The sequence below is a fragment of the Rhinatrema bivittatum genome, chromosome 7 (assembly GCF_901001135.1).
Source record: "Rhinatrema bivittatum chromosome 7, aRhiBiv1.1, whole genome shotgun sequence".
Classification (NCBI taxonomy): Eukaryota; Metazoa; Chordata; class Amphibia; order Gymnophiona; family Rhinatrematidae; genus Rhinatrema; species Rhinatrema bivittatum.
The window spans coordinates 84,625,541-84,643,049 of NC_042621.1; the positions used below are offsets into that span (position 1 = coordinate 84,625,541).

The following is a 17,509-nucleotide window of genomic DNA, read 5'->3' on the forward strand; positions in this document are numbered from 1 at the left end:
CCATGCTGAGACCACACCTTGAATACTGTGTACAATTCTGGTCACCGCATCTCAAAAAAGATATAGTTGCGATGGAGAAGGTACAGAGAAGGGCAACCAAAATGATAAAGGGGATGGACAGCTCCCCTATGAGGAAAGGCTGAAGAGGTTAGGGCTGTTCAGCTTGAAGAAGAGACAGCTGAGGAGGGATATGATAGAGATCATTAAGATCATGAGAGGTCTTGGTAGATGTGAATCAGTTATTTACACTTTCGGATAATAGGAGGACTAGGGGGCACTCCATGAAGTTAGCAAGTAGCACATTTAAGACTAATCGGAGAACATTCTTTTTCACTCAACGCACAATTAAGCTCTGGAATTTGTTGCCAGACGATGTGGTTACCCTTGGTCAAGGTTGCTCTCAGGACCCTGTATCTGCTATTGCATTTGACAATAGCCTCCCACAGATTGGCTTACTATGTTAAACTTTCTTAGGTAGCTGGACACAAGAAGCTTTAGTATCTCCTGTGTTCTGGCTGAGCAAGCCCTTAAATGATCTAATTGCCCCCTGCTGGTTCTGTGAGTCTGCTGCCCAAGCTGCTTACAGCAAGGCTATTTCAGTAATGCTTTAAAACTCACTCCACATCAATTTTTGGCCCCAATGTTTATATCTAGACAAACAGTGATTTTTTTATAACAGCTATATGTAGTTAAAGATAGAGATTAAAGTGTAGAGTGATTATAGAGACAGGAGTATCTCAACAGGAATTTTTTTTTTTTTTTTGTCTTGAAATAATTAACCCACAGCAAAATTAATATACAATCTCAATAACTAAAAGCAGAGACAAGAACAAACAAACTAAACTGGAAACTGCAAGTCAGACTCAGTATGTAGTGCACACATGGAAAACCTAAAGCACCATCCTTCCTCAGAAATCATCAAACAATATAATCAAGAAATATAAAACATCAATCATAATAGCGAAACCATACTAATAAAACGAATATTTCAAAACAGCAGGTGAACAGAATAACATCCAATTAAAAACATTTTTTCCAAACATCAATACAATATTTCAAAACCACACACATATCAAATAACACCCAATTAATTAAAATCAATAAGGATTAGAAAAAAAATCACTCACTCTCCATACCTGGGAACTTATGACTTCCAGTCAACCTGAGATCATTGTGGAGTAATGGGAATGGAAGGGAGGTGCACAAACTTTCTCCTACCTCATATATACACACATTCATCCTCATGCTCACACTGACACGCACACTCTTTCAAAACTCACACACACTCACAAACAAAAGCTGGCTGGCTCCCTCTCTCTCAGGCTCACACACACACTGGCTCACGCACAGTGGGTCTTATCCCTCTCTTCCTTACACAAGTAAACCGGCTCCATTCCTTCTCCTCAATATACACACACAGGCTCCATTCCCTCTCCTTCATACACACAGGTTCCATTCCCTCTCCTCCATACACACACATGCTGGTTCCATTCCCTCTCCTTCATATATACACACATGCTGGCTCCACTCCCTCTCCTCCACACAAACACACACGGGCAGGCTCTGGCTCCAGCTCCAATTTCTCTCGTTCAATTAGATCGCAGGTCTCCTCCACCTCTGCTGCCAGGTGGGATAGGTCCCCCGGCGGCTGCGGTCCTCCTCCTCTTCTGCCATCAGGCAACACAGGCATCCCTGGCGGCTGTAGAGCCTTTTCTTCTTTGGGCGGGAGAGTGAATACCATCCACACTCAGGTTTTACTAACCGCATCCTATATTTCTCTGGATTCTACTCTCCATTCTCTTTGTGGTATGTTTGTTTAAATAGCCATGCTTTTTAAACTTTTCCTGAAGGTTTTAATGTCTCTTTGTAATCTGATTTCTAAAGGCATGGTGTTCCATAGTATAGTCCTGCTAAGGACAGCACCCTTTCCCTTACTTGGGTTAGTCTTGCCGTTTTGATTGAAGGAATAGTTAGTAGTGCTTTGTTTGCAGATCTCAGGTTTCTGTGAGGGACGTGTATGCGAAGGGCTGTGTTCGTCATGTATTAATTTATGTATGGTACATAGTGTTTTGTACTGTATTCTTTGCTCAATGGGTAACCAGTGTAGTTCAACTAGGGTTTCGGTGATATGGTCTCTTATTTTTACCAGTCAGAATTCTTGCAGCAGTGATTTGTAGTATCTGGAGTGGTCTTAGCATGGTATATGGTAAACCCAGGAGAAGGGCATTACAATAGTCAGTGCTTGCAAAAATTAAGGCTTGTAACACTGATCGGAAGTTTGTAGTTGTTAGTAGAGGTTTTAGGTTTTAGTCTTTTAAGAGTCATGAGTTTGGTGTATCATAATAATAGATAAAGAAGACACAGTTACCATCATGAACAAAAATTGAGATGCTGCCCAGCCTCAGCATCCCAGCTAGTATAGAATCAAAGGAAGCTGCTACATCTTGTCTACCATCCAGTAAGGGAACATCACACAGAACCAAACCTGACAGAAAATTCTCATTCATACAAACATGCATTCTAAAAACCAAACAAATTCTCCAGAGCCTTTCACTATACTCCGGTGTCACACATTCATCCCTTTCTACAGCAGAAGCAAATACACACCACATACGAAAAAAACACCAACAAAAACCCAACAACCAAACAAATCACTGCTCCTAGGGACTGCATCTTCATCTTCTTTCTGTTCTCTTCTCTCTTCTTGAAGATACACCCTTCAGGCCATTTTGAAAAGTCAAATGCTTGCCTACTGCTTACAAATTATTACAATCAAGAACGTCAAAAGAAAATGGTAATGCACATCAATAATGTTGAGGGCATTCTAAGTGACAAAATGTGATGTGCTATCTTATTGCACAATACAGAAGAGAACCAGCACCAGGAATCGCTCCTTTTAGCAAATCCTACCTCCCCACAATTTAGTGAGAAATGGGAGAGTACAAATTCTTCCCTTCTTTGCCATTTTCATCCCTCCTTTCCTTTTTTTCCTCCTTCCCCCTCCCTTCTCTGTTTCTTCTTTTTTCACTGTCATTGCATGTGCCTCCAAATATAAATATGAGAAACCATCTGTTCACTAACCCTAGCAATGTGAGACTGAAATACAGTTGGAAAGCATATAAAAACAAAACATTCTGACGCAGGATCTAGCCTCGATCTCCCTGTAAGCATCTACAGGAGCTGTACCACATCTCTTCAGCCGTAAACAAGTCAGAGGATAAAGAAATCCAAAACTTGCTTGCTTTCAATTAGAGGCACCGGCCCCTTTAGTGGTGGTCGGAGATGTTTGACTCCGTTCAGGAAGCGAGACACATTGACATGGCCCTCCCTACTCACCTTCTCCAGGTTCTACCGCCTGGATGATCAGGCCAGGGAGGACACAGCCTTCGCAAGGGCAGCATTAAGTGGGTCATGGGCAGCCTCCCGCCCTGTCCGGGAGTAGCCTTTGTACATCCCATTGGTCCTGAGTCCATCTGGCTACACGCTAGGAAATGGAGAAATTACTTACCTGATAATTTTGTTTTCCTTAGTGTAGACAGATGGACTCAGCATCCCGCCCACAGCTGCTCCAGAATTCGAGAACCTCGCATATCAAATCTCGAGACTGAGCAAGTACGGGTAAGCCACAGCCTACCCCTAGTTCAAGACACCCGCAGTTACCCAGGTGTCAGCGTTTATTGTTTGAGTGCACTGGCGGTCTCCAATCCAAAGTTTTTATATATATATATAATCAGTTGAACCAGTTCAAGTTTAATCAAGTGTAATCAAGTATTAAGCAACATATATCCACACTGGCTTTTCGAAGAGCTAAGCATGACGTCAGCTTTGAAATCTGATTCCGTCTCCCATCTGCTATCAGGCGAGCACAATACCCATTGGTCCTGAGTCTATTTGGCTACACACTAGAAAATTTCAGTTTAGCCGGGTATTGCAGCGAAAATTTAATCCCTTTACGGTAAAACTCTGCACAGATGGGTGAAAATTCTCTTCTGCTTGCTGATACTTTGATCGAATAGTCATTACACAGTAAAATTTGAGAGCCGTCATATTTCTTTTTATATGCAGTAAGAAGTTTCATTTTGTCGGCAAAATTCAATACGCGTGCCACTACTGGGCTCGATCTAATATTCCGACCCACTCTATGGGCTCTCTTGACCAGAACTGGCTCCATATTTCAGGAAAAGACAGAAAGGCACAGATATACAGTCCTTAGGACTATACAGTAGATTAGTCTACGAACTCTACACCACAATAAAGCATAACTATAATACTATGTGTAATAAAACTACCGGTGTAAGTACCTTGGTACAATTGGTCATGAACTACTTCGCTAAATGACTATGTCTAATGATATATTGTAACCGAACCTTTGACGGCACCTGTTAGAATGTACTATTGTACACTTTTACCTACATTAAATATGTGCCTACATGTAAACCGTTGCGACGGTATTTAACTTAGCAACGGTATAGAAAAGTTTTAAAATAAATAAATAAATATGCCCATAGAGGTTGACAGAAACCCATCATAAAATGGCCCCAAGCATAGTGACAGAAGATCTTAAAACAGGAGCAGAGTCTTTCTGGTAGGGGACTCATTTGGCAGGACTGGAGAAATACAGGTTCCTACTGGAATTCTCAACTAGCTGGCAGATAAACCACAGGGTCTGATAAAAAGGGAAGAAAGGAGTGGGGTGATATCATCGTCCACTTGGACACAGATGACCTTTCTAGGTGTCAGGTCAGTGTAGCGAAGGAAGAGTTAAAGAAATTAAGGGATGATTTTAAGCAGCATGTAAGGAAGGACCATAGGATTTTTGAAGGTAATTACCTGTGTTATGGTAAGGAGGAGGAACAGCTAGGTCATATCATCATTTTCAATACTTGGCTCAACACCAGGGGTAAGAAGGGTGTTTAGACATACTGGACTCTGGGGTCATATATATGGAAGGCTATAACGCACTTATGGCCCATGTCCATCTATATGAATTTGCTGTCAGAGAATGTGGATAAGGCTAGTAGTATAGCTGAGTTTAAAAAAAGGTTTGAACAGGTTCTTGGAGGATGGGTCCATCAACGATTATTAGCAAGATAGCCATCTCCAACCCTTCTGGGGGTGAGCACCATGAAATGGACTTTCTTATTAGGATCTGCTGGTTACTTCCAAATGATCTGGACTGACCACTGTCAGAAATAGGATGCTGGGCCATGGTAATTCTTTTGTAGACAGAGTGCAGGCGGTCCTGAGATAGACTACCAAAATGTTACTGGATTTGCACCAGAAGCCATAAGGGATCTAGAGAAGAGGAGAGACAGGAGATACAGTAGAGATATTCAAATACCTGAAAAGGTATTAATAGCACATAAGAAGTAAACTAATTTCACAGGGCTGGTGAAAGAATATCAAGTGCCCTGTGCCTTCAGCCTTGCGCCCCCCATCCTTCCCATCTAGTGGTAGCTTTGATCACTAGCGTGACCCAGTAATAACAAGCAAGCAGCAAGAGACTGAGCTGGAGTCTCTTGCTGCTTGCTTGTTATTACTGGGTCCAGCCCAATCGGAAGAAGAGAGAGAGAGTCTATGCTGAACCAAAGTGCTCCTGCTGTTGATATGAGTGGCAAGATACTGGCTGCCACCCAATACTCTGGTGCTCTAGTTGACTGTGTAGCTTGCCTAATGGAAGGCCTAGCCATTGTTTTCAACAGAAAGGAAATTCTAGAACAAGGAGTCATGATATGAGGCTCTGAGGGGGACAGACTAAGAAGCAATGTCAGGAAGAGGTTGTGGATGCCTAGAATACCCTCATGGAACAGATGAAGGCAGCTAAAACCATAACAGACTTCATGAAGGCATGAGATCAGCACAGACAGGATTCTTAGTTGAAAAAAAAGTAAAGAGACAACAGAAACACGACCAAACAGCATGTAATTAAAATGCTGAGCTCAGGCCTGGTGCTACCGAGTATGCATACCGTGCAATTGCACAGGGCGGCACACCCAGAGGGGCAGAAAAAGCAGCCCATGAGGCTGCTGGTGGATCCCATCCCACCAGTGGCCAAGAAGAGGAAGAGGCCCATGAAGCCGCCAGTAGACCACATCCCACCGGTGGCCCGAAAGTAGAGGAGGCCTGCGAGGCCGCTGGTGGACTCCATCCCACCAGTGGCCGAAAAAAGAAAGAGGAGCCCGTTCTCCTACTCTTCTTGGCACAGATGTATGCTGTCCAAAACATGTGAAGGTAGCATGTGTTCTATGTTGATCTCACAATGCATGCGATCAGCATAGATAAAGTGGTGTGTGTGTGTGTGTGTGTGAGTGAGTGTGTGAGAGAGAGAGAGAGAGAGAGACTGACCTCAGGGTGTGGTGTGTGTGAATGGGCGCTTGACTGAAGGGGTGGGTATGTGAATGAGAGCTTGACGGGGTTATGTGAATGGAATCCTGACTGTGGGGGGGCGGGGTTGTGAATAGGAGCCTAACTGGGGGGCTATGTGAATAGGAGCCTGACTGGGAGGGGGAGTATGTAATATATATGTGTGTGTGTGTGTGTGTGTGCGTGCGTGTGAATGACAATCTGACTGGGATATATGTTTCTATGTGTGTAGGAACCTGTCTGGGAGGTGGTGTGTGTGTGTGGGGGGGGGGGGGGTTGTAGGAACTGGTGTGTGTGTGTGTATGGGAACTTGTATAGGGTGTGGGTGTGTGTGAATGGGAGTGCCCCTCGGGGGGGGGGGGGGTTAAGATGTCTTAGTCAGGATGACTGGAAATAAAAAGTTTTCAGGTATGGAGAGCAGTGAATTTTCCATCCTTAGTTTTAGTTTTACTTATTGGATGTCTGTGTCTGCCATTATGAAATAATTTATTGTTGTCTGGGGAATTTTTAGAATTTTGCATGAGCTCTTAATTATCGGAAGCTATTCTATTCCTTAGATCATTGGAAATATTTTTACAAGTATGGTTTTACTAATATGATTGATTTATATTCCTTCATTTTATTGTTTGAAGAATAATTTATGAGGACTGGTACCGTTTCTGTTTCTCCACTGCTGCACCAATTTTCCTTTCCTGCTCATATCCAGATCAGTCCAGACAGGTGGGATGTACCCAAGCTCTCAACACACTCTCTCCAAACATAGCCTCATCTGGCACCCAAACATCCAGCTGGTAATTCTGGGTGACAGTGTGAAGACCACATTGCTGCCCTATAGATTTCCTAAGGCAACACCAACTGACACTCCGCCTAGGAAGCCCCCTGCACCCTAGTCAAATGCACCCGCAACTCCTCTGGGATCTTCCGGCCCTTGCGAAGACAGGCCAAGAAAATAGCTTCTTTCAACCGAGTCCACCAAACAAAATAAACAGATGATCCAAACGCAGAAAACTGTTAGTGACTTTCAAATAGCCCAAAAGAATCTGTTACACATCCAATAAGTGAAGCTCCCTAGATAGTGGCATTTCTGAATCCCAGTTCAGAAACACTGGAAGCTCCACCATCTGGTTAAGGTGGAATGAGGAAATGATCTTCGGCAAAAATGAGGGCACCATAAGCAATGATACCCCATCCTCTGTAATCCACAGGAAGGGCTCCAGCAAAATAATGCCTGCAACTCTGAAATCCGCCTGGCAAAACAAATTGCCACCAGAAATCCCTTCATCGAGGTATGATCCTGCAGGGATGCTCTCTGCATCGGCTAAAAAGCAGCTTCACAGAGCACTTGCAGAACCAAGTTCAAACTCCATGCCAAACACATCCTGCGCACTGGAAGTCTCAAACGTTTGACCCCCTTCAAAAAACACACCATGTCCGGGCGAGATGCCAATGATCTCCCTTGCAGCTTACTTCTGAGACAACCCAAGGTTGCTACTTGAACAAGAAACAAATTGTAGACCAACCTTTTTGTCAAGCCCTGCTGCAAAAAGGCCAAGATGTGTGAAATATCCGCAAAAGATCCAGGCCTTTCTCCACACACCAGGACTCAAGCACTCTCCATACCCTGACAAAAACCATAGGTGTGAATGGTCTTCTGGCCTGAAGCAAAGTAGTAACAACAAACTCTGAGTATCCCTTTAATCATAAACGTCGCCTCTCAAAAGCCAAGCCATGAGACAAAAGCGATCCGCCCCATCCGAGAAGATAGGCCCTTGCTGCAGCAAATCTGGCAGATGAGCCATTCTGATGGGACTGTCTACCGCAATCCGAATCAGATCCGCAAACCACGAGCGACGCGGCCACTCCAGCACTACCCTTCCTGAATGACTCTCTATGCGGTATAACACGCAACCTACCAGGGGCCATGGAGGAACACATATAGTAGAATCCCTGTTGGCCAGGGAAGAACCAGAGTGTCTATTCCCTCAGCTCCAACCTCTCTCCGGCGACTGAAGAACCGAACCACCTTGCCATTGTTCCATGACGCCATCAGGTCCAACTGTGGGTTGCCTCACCTGGCTCGAATAATGTCGAAAGCAGATACTGACAATTCCCATTCCCTTGCATCCAACTGTTGTCTGCTGAGATAATCCCCTTGTTCATTGTCCACTCCAGCTAAATGCGAAGCCGCTATTCCCTCCAGATACTGCTCTGCGCAGTCAAAGAGCTCCTGAGCCTTGAGAGCCACACCGCAGCTCTTTGTCCTGTCCTGACAATTGATATAGGCTACCATTGTTGCACTGTCCAAGAACATTATTAGCACTTGCCCTTGGACCTGCGGAGAAAACACAGCAACGCCCTGCGAACTGCTCTGGTTTCCAGACGATTGTTAGACCAGGCTGCTTCGGACAGCGACCACAGACCTTGGACAGTCCGCCCCTGGCAGACCACCCCTCATCCACTGAGGCTGGTATCCGTGGTCACCATCACTCAGTCCGGAGTCTCCAGATCCACCCCTTTTCTCCAAATTGTGGCAGGATAGCCACCATGACAGACTAAACCTGGAGTCCACCAAAAGCAGTAAAGGCAGCTGAAACTCCAAAAACGGATCCCAATGGGACAACAATGTTCTCTGGAGAGGATGCATGTGGGCAAAGGCTTATGGCACCAAATCTAGAGTAGACGCCATAGAACTCAGAACCTTAAATAAGCCCAGGACCTGGGCATCTGAAGTAGCAATAAACAAACTATATGAACCTCCAATTTCATCACTCTCTCCAGGGTCAGAAACACCTTACCAACCCAGGTATTGAGCTCCCAGATACTCTAACGATTGGGTCGGCACTAGATGACTGACAAATTTATCACCCAACTGAGCGAGTGCAACATTTCCATAACCTGGTGCACTGCCGGAGTACATTCCACCTCGGACTTTGATCAGATGAGCCAGTTATTCAGGTAAGGGCAAACTAGAATACCCTCCTTTCTCAAGGCCACCGCCACCACTACCATCACATTCGTGAACATCTGCGACACTGTCACTAATCTGAAAGGAATACCCCAAAACTGGAAGTGCCACCCTAATACCATAAACCGAAGGAACATCTGGTGCGCCGACCATATGGGGATATGCAGATATGCCTCCATCAGATCCATGGATGCCATATACTCTCCTTTCCGCACCTCTACTACCATCCGCAACATTTCCATCTGAAACCGCAGTATGCACAATGCTGTGTTAACCTTCTGGAGGCCTCCTTTTCCCCTTTCCGACGGTGGCACCAGCACAATCACCTCTAGCTCTTGCAAGTGGTACAACGTCTTCTGGACTGCCTCCCGCTTCCTTCAGGATACACAATGGGACACCATGAAAGCCTCTTCTCAGTGGATGAGAAAATTATAAAGCGTAACCTGACCTTATCACCTCTAGAACCTACTGGTTCGATGTGATCTTGGTCCACTCACTGTAGAAATGGGTTAATCTCCCCCAAACTGCTTCCACAGGAGAGTGGACTGGCCCGACTTCGTTGTGAGGCTTTTCTGGCTCCAGTCCCCTGACTGGAACTCTCCCTGGATATCCTCCGTGAACCCCAAAATGACTGCTGCTGTCTAGATGTCTGCTTCTGCCCTGAGGCTGAAGCCCCCTTGCTAGAACGAAACTGCCTCACAACTCGAAAGCGAGAACACAGTGGAAGTCTTTCTGATGACTTTCTTGTTCTCTGGCAGCTTATTGCCCTTGGACTCCCCTAAATGCTTCATCAACTGTTCCAGGTTCTCTCCAAACAGCAGCTTTCTTTTAAAGGGAAAATTACACAGTTGCAAGTTGGATCACACATCCGCCGTCCAATTGTGCAATCACAGGAGTATTCAAGCCGCCACTGCAGAGACCACGTTCCTGGCCCACTTGGGCATTAAATCATAGAGCGCATCTTCCACATAGGCTACCCTGGCCTCCAATTGGGCCACCTGCCTGGAATTGTCTGCTATGGCCTGCTTCCCAGCCTTCTGCACCCAGCACAAACAGGCTTGTTGTATCAGGCTCCCACAAACAGCCACCTGGAGACTCAAAGCCGAAACCTCAAGCATCCTTTTTAACTGGATTTCTAGCTTTTGGTCCTGATCACCCTTCAGCGCAGCTGACCCCACTCCTGGGATGCTGTCTTTTTTAGTGACCACCAAGACTGACGTATCTACCTTTGGTAGTCTCAACAGCTGCAAGGTTTTCTCTGTCAGCAGATACAATTTTGTCATTGCCCTTCAAAAGCCAGCCTCTGGAGTATCCCACTCCTGGTTCACCAATTTCTTTATCTTTTTGGGCAATGGAAAAGCCTTTAGCGGACCCCTTAATCCATCCAGGATGGGGTCCACCCCCTCATTGTCCTCCTGGATGATCTTAATCCCAAGCTCTTCCAGGACATGAGGAATGAGGGATCTCAACTCTTCCGTCCAGAACAACCAAACAACCATCGGGTCATCCCCCTCAGAAACCAGAACCTCATCCGGGTCAGCTATGCCCTTACCAGCCCCTGGATCTCCATCCAGATTACCATCCGCATGATTGTCCCCCAGGGTCACCTGCGGGATCACCTCCCGCATCTAGCGGGTCATCCAAGTCCTCCCAATGTCTGAGACCGCTATCTTCCTCACCCAAGGCACGCCCCAGTCCCGGGCAACCAAGGAGACTCCCCAACCCTTTGGACAAAGCCATTCTAGGCCTTTTAGGGAGGACATTGTGGCTTCCCAGCCAGGGGCTGCTTCTCCCCCTGCCCCCCTTTTGGCCAAATAAGCCATATGAAGGAGCAGCATGAAATCAGGCTCCCCTCCACAACCAAAGTCCTCCGAAGAAGTCAGGACCATGGGAGAAAACGGAGGAGGGGAATCCCTGGGTTCCCCAAAAACTGCTTGCCTCTTGCCACGCGCTTCATCTACAGCCCCTAGGAGCTTCCGGTACCAGTCCCGCTGAGTGAGTGACTCTCCTCAAGCTTGCTGCTGCACCGAAGGATCCTTCCCCTCCCGATGCTCAGCCCATGCACAGCGCTGCAGCACTGAGCCAACCCCGACACGAGCCACAGGCCCTACAGGCTCTCCCGCATTGTGATGATGCACCATTTGCGTTGACCACGTGGCGCGAATGCGAACCTGATGCGCTGCTCTGCAAGCAAAAAAAAACAAAACGGCCCGAGTCAGTGCCTCTGAAAGCCCAGACCCCCGACTTTATGAGGCACTCAGCAATCCTTCTCCCTCCCACGCTAGCCACGATCCACCAGCACACACACCACTCAATCGGCCTCTGCGCCTTTATTTATTTATTTTTAAAGGAGCAGTGTCCCCTAGAAAACAGAAAGGTAATACTTTCAGGACCAGTATTAGGCACCCTAGGTAAACCTTCTGCTTGTGCCCTCTCCCCTCCCCCCCGACCTCATTCACTCACAGGGCCCCTCTCTTATACACACTTAGGTTCCCCTTGTCTCATTCACCCAGGCACCCTTACGCAGGCTTCCTCCCTCTTTCTAATACCATTGCTCTCTCGTACACACACACACACACACATACATCGTCTCACTCACACACAAATACAAACAGAGATGCCGCTCGTGGCCTGCAAAGACTCTGCTTCTTTCGCCTGCAAGCAGGATGGGCGCTGCTCGCAGCCCACTGGGTCTCTGCTGCTCACAGCTCGCTGAGTCTCTACTCCTCTCTGCCATGAGTGGGATAGGCTCCATTTGAGGACCCACATGGCTGCTCTTTGCCACCCCCTAATGGCTGGTGCCCTAGGTGACCACCTAGTTTGCCTATTGGGTCATGCTGGCCATGTATACTTCCCTGTTCTGTCCAATGGAGGAGGAGAGAAGGCCTCAAAGGGAACGAGGAAGCCATGTCCCCTGGCTTTCAGTTCCTTTGGATGTTACAGACTGAGCCAGGCCAGGGATCACCAACCTCCCCCCCCCCCTCACTCGGCTCCACCTAAGAGATGGCCCACAAAGATGCCTAACACCTCAGGGAGCTCTTCAAATTCTTCTGGTCTCTTCTAAAACTAATTCTTTTAAATAAATTTTTCTTTTTATCTCTCTCAGACTGCAGGTTTGCATTTCTACCAACTGCTGGAGACAGAAAAATACAGAGGTATTGCAGGTGGCATTCTCGATTATATAGCTTTGCCCCAAAAGTTTTTATTCTCTGCCTCTTATCTGCTGGTAGGAATGCAAAACCCACTTGTCTGGACTGTTCTGGATATGAACAGGGAAGTGGGTAATAAGAGATGTTAGAAATCCTAGCGGAAACCAGGACATCCCAGCAGCTGGGTCTGTTCGACAGGCTGCGATGATAAGATCAATTAATAGCTGAGCAGTTCTAGTAAGCTGCAGGTACAGTAATAACTAGAAGTCCTAATAGAAGTGCAGGTGTTCATCTAGCCAGGTCTGTCTGGCAGGCTACGTAAGGGATCTGGTAGGTTAGATGTTCAGGCAACAGCCCCCCTTGTATTGGTAGCTATTAAGATTATTACAAAGCTTTGTAGCTAGGCATGGAAAGGAAGGGGTGCATTAAACACGAGATCCTGCCCGCTCATCTGCCCAAGACAGCAGAGTGCAAAAACTGTCCTTGATATCTTACAAGCAGTCATGCCCTAGCATTGGCAGTATGCACTGGAAGAAGTGGGCAGACTGGAAGCCAACTGGACTTGTTGTGCCATTATCTACCATGTTACTCCTCCCCCTCCGATGTGAAGCAGGAACCTCCTCCCACTGTGGACAGCAGAAAACCCACACGACACTGGCATGGGATCAGCTGGGAACAGTCTTGTTTACCTTTAGCACTGCCTCTGTGTGCTCCAGCAGCCACCCCACCAAGGCATGTCCTGACTCATGGAACGCCACGACCCTACGCTCCTCTTTCGACAGTATTTTGCTCTTTTTAGCTGTGCCTAGAGGACGCAGAATGGAAAGATTACATCTCTGCAATAAAAAGCAAAAAATGGCTTTTACTGCCCCCTCCCCAGCCCCACCCATTGCAGTAATTTTCCAATCACACACCTTTACTACACCCTCCACCCCAACCACAAGCCATTACTGCACCTCCAACCCCGAGGCAGGTACCCCACCAGATAACCTCCTGATCATACACTCTTATGGTACCCCCCTCCCAAAGGCAGTATCTCCCAATCACACACTTATGGTAGCCTTATCCACCCCAATTCCAAGGAGGTACCTCCTGATCAGAGAAGGCTTCTTTTATATCTTCTGTAGGGGAGATAATCACCACAAAAATAGAAGAGGGGAACTAAGAATAAGAAACAAGGGGGAGGAGCAAGATGGCAGTGACTGTCTAATCACAGCCAAGCTCTTCAGCTTCTCTCTTGTGGCAAGTCATGCTGAAGCACAAACAAGGAGTGAGAACTTTTCCAGTTGAGTCTAACTTACCTAGGCTGATGGATATAGGAAAACTGGTTCTTACCTGCTAATTTTTGTTTCTGTAGTACCACAGAACAGTCCAGATTCCTGGGTTTTACATCCCTGCCAGCAGATGGAGACAGAGAAAGTTTCACTGACGCTGAACATAACCCAGTGTGCCACCTGCAGTCCCTCCTGACCTGTACCCAAACTAAGATGATATCAACATTAAGAATCCTAAAAGAAAACTCCCTTCTCAACGAGCAATAGGAAAGGGAGGTTGCAACAAAATGGAAAACTCGTTTCCCCAAAAATAACGTAAGTAAACAGCACTAAAAACATCCAACAACTCTGCATTATATACAAACTAACAGTACGAGTGGCAAACTCTCCCCCACTTAATGAGTGACTCTCTGGACTGATCTGTGGTATTTTCGGAATGGAAACTATAAGAACCAATTTTCCTTTCCTGTTCATACCCAGATCAGTCTAGACTACTGGGATGTATCCAATCTACCCTAAACAGGGTGGGACCTGGAGAGCCCCACTTGTAGAACACTCACCAAAGCACATGGAAGCTGGAGCCCCGAAATCCAAGCAATAAAGAGTGCTTCTACAGACTTCAGGTGTTAAAAAGACTCAAACCTCTCCTATATTTTCATGACTTTAGGACTGTTCTCCAATCTCTAATATTTGCCAAAATTGACTACTGCAGCGCTCTCCTCACCGGCCTACCAAGCTCTACAACCAAGCCCTTACAGATGATACAGAACGCTGCAGCAAGAATTTTGACAAGCACCAACCAGAGAGACCATATTACGCCCATCCTCCGTAATCTACACTGGTTACCAGTCAGTTACAGGGCTCTACACAAATCGCTAACTCTAATCCACAAATCAATTCATAACCTCCTCCATCTCGACCTCGAATTCCCACTCAAACTCCACACTTCCAACAGACCAATGAGGGAAACCTACAAAGGAACTCTACAAGCCCCGCCATCTAAAGCCACACGACTCATCTCTACCAGGGACCGAGCTTTTTCTACAGCAGGTCCATCCATCTGGAACAACCTCCCCTCAGAACTCAGAATGGAACTGTGCCTAACTACATTTAAAAAAAAACTCAAAACTTGGCTCTTCTTACAAGCCTTCCCTGATCCATCAAACTTTCACTAGATAACTACTCAGCTTTTGAATATGGAACTTCGCCCCGCCAATATTCACCTCATTTACTAGTTTGGACATATCACAATGTACTTAATTTAATACCTTCTTAAGGCTTCTCTTTTTCCAGCTGAACCAGCTTCCAAGTTCAAGGTCCTTGTTATTATGTAACTTTTTGCTTCTCTGCTCTTGTCTCTTACCACAAAATTTGCTCCTTATGTTATGTTACGTTATACTGATCTACCCCTGTTCGATGTAAACCGACCTGATATGGTATTCAACCTTGAAGGTCGGTATAGAAAAATGTTAAATAAAATAAATAAATAAAATAATGTCTGGCGAACGTGCGCAATGATTTCCAAGTAGCCACCTTACAAATTTCCTGCGGAGACCTGTTGTGATTCAGCCCAAGAGGTCACCTGAGAACATGTCATGTGAGCCCTTAAACCCTTAGAAACAGGACGATCCTTAGATATATGTCGACCCAATTGCCTCCTTGAGTCAGCATGCAATTGAGCCTTAGATGCCTTACATCCTCTCTTTGGACCACTGCACAGTACAAAAAGGTGATCCGAATTTTGGAAATCATTAGTAACTTTCAGTTACTCAATAATGCCCACCTTACATCCAAGAGCTTAAGTTCTCTCGTATGAGGTGTAGAGGAATCCAAATCCAGAAAGGCTGGAAGTTCCACCGTTTAACTAAAATGGAATGCCGAAACCACATTTGGAAGAAAAGGAGGCACCGTGCTTAACGACACCCCCGAATCCGGAATCTGCAGAAAGGGATCTCGACATGACTTAGCCTTGTTTACGGGGCCATCCTGGGCGGGTCCTATTGGACAGTGGTGGCAGGGTAATACGGAGAATAGAGAAATATCCAGTTACCATGGAAGAAAGCCACAAAGCCATGGAGGAAAGCCACAAAGAAGAATGCCGGCGCTGTCCTCTCCAAGTGCTGTTCTGCCCGAGAACAACTGCTGGGCCTCTTGAGCCACTACCCATTACACTGTCCACTAGGACCCGCCCAGGATGGCCCCGTAAACAAGGCAGAAAGGCAAACAACACATAATGCACTGCTCTCATCTCTAACCGACTAACAGACCATGAAGCCTCTTCCTTCGACCACTGGCCCTGTCCCAACTGATCCTGACATACCACTCCACAATCCAATCCAGAAAAGGTGTGAATAAGCTACCTTGATAGCTACCTCAGACAACAGATTCCAATGGGAAAGAAGAGTTCTCTGAAGAGGCTGCATATGTGCAAACACCTACTGCACCAGTTCCAATGTTGATGTCATAAGGCCTAAGACTATAGATAGTCCCAGACCTTGGGCACTGAAAGCACTACCAGGTGATGAATTTGACCTTGCAACTTCAGCAAACTCTCTTCTGTGAGAAACACTCTCCTTGCCAGCACATCAAACCAAGCACCCAGATACTCCAGAGTTTGCGAGGGAACTAGATGGCTCTTTGCCAGATTCACCACCCATCCTAGAGACTTCAAGCATTCAGTACCTTGTGCACAGACTGCCAACAGAAGTCCTCTGATTTTGCTCGAATGAGCCAGTCTCCAGATACAGATGCACCAACACTCGATCCCTTGGTAATGCAGCTGCTGCCACCACCATCACCTTGGTGAAGGTATGTGGAGCCATTGCCAACCTGAAGGGGGGGAGGGGGCCCGAAACTGAAATGTTCCCTCAGGATCATGAGCAGCTCATTTTGCTAAATATGCCCTATGCATAAGCAAAACAAACCCAGCAGAAAAAGACTGGGATTCATGAGAATCCCAATCCAGAGGAAAATCCTCCAAATCTAAACTTCAAGGGAAAGTCCTCAAAATCAGAACCTCCCTGGTCCTCTCCGGTGCCGGCAACAGCTGATGACAGCTACAGTGGGGATCCCCCTGCCAACACAGACAACTCTGCCAAAGAATCTAATATGAATGCCGTTCCCATACTGCAGTAGAAACCCCACGCGGTAGGCCCAGATGCCCGCGAGACACTAGTCAACAAAGAAGCAGCAGAAGCAAGCACTCCTGAAGTGCCTTCCCCGCCTGATACACAGCCGAAGCACAGACCTGCTCTGTCAAGTTGCGAACGCAATCCCCCCCCATCAAGGCCACGCACTGCTACACACCACACTCACAGGAGGGAAGCTGGTGGAACAGTTCTGCACAGACCTGCCCCCCGATTGCTCAGATCATGGCCGCTGCCAAAAGTAAACGCAAGGCTCTCTTTTTTTTTTTAAGAAACTTTAAACAAATAACAACTCAGCTCAGACCAATGACAAAAAAGCGGGATACTTCCGTGCTCCTTCAGGCTGATAGTGCAGAGCTGCCAGCGGGCCCCAAGGATGAGGGATCTGGATCACCAGATGTCCCCCCCCCCCCCCCCCAGACTTTAGGATCAAGCTATCAAGGGTCACCAACCCCCTGCTTGTCCACCTCGAACCAGGGGGGATGGCCCCACAGGACCTCAAAACCCCCCGGGAGGATCTAGAATCTTGTCTTATTAATCTTTTTTTTCTTCTCTCCAGACTGCAGGTTTTACACCATCCACCATCTGCTGGAGACAGAGAAATACAGTGGG

The 17,509-nt window shown here is 46.6% G+C and overlaps 1 protein-coding gene across 1 annotated transcript in view; it reads right to left on the minus strand.

Moving 5' to 3' along the window:
• SPG7 (SPG7 matrix AAA peptidase subunit, paraplegin) overlaps positions 1 to 17,509 on the minus strand; it is a 128,201-nt gene that overhangs the window by 12,868 nt on the left and 97,824 nt on the right. The window contains exon 13 of the mRNA XM_029608599.1: positions 13,167 to 13,282. Within this exon, the coding sequence (XP_029464459.1) occupies positions 13,167 to 13,282 (116 nt within the window). The remainder of the gene's footprint in view (positions 1 to 13,166; positions 13,283 to 17,509) is intronic.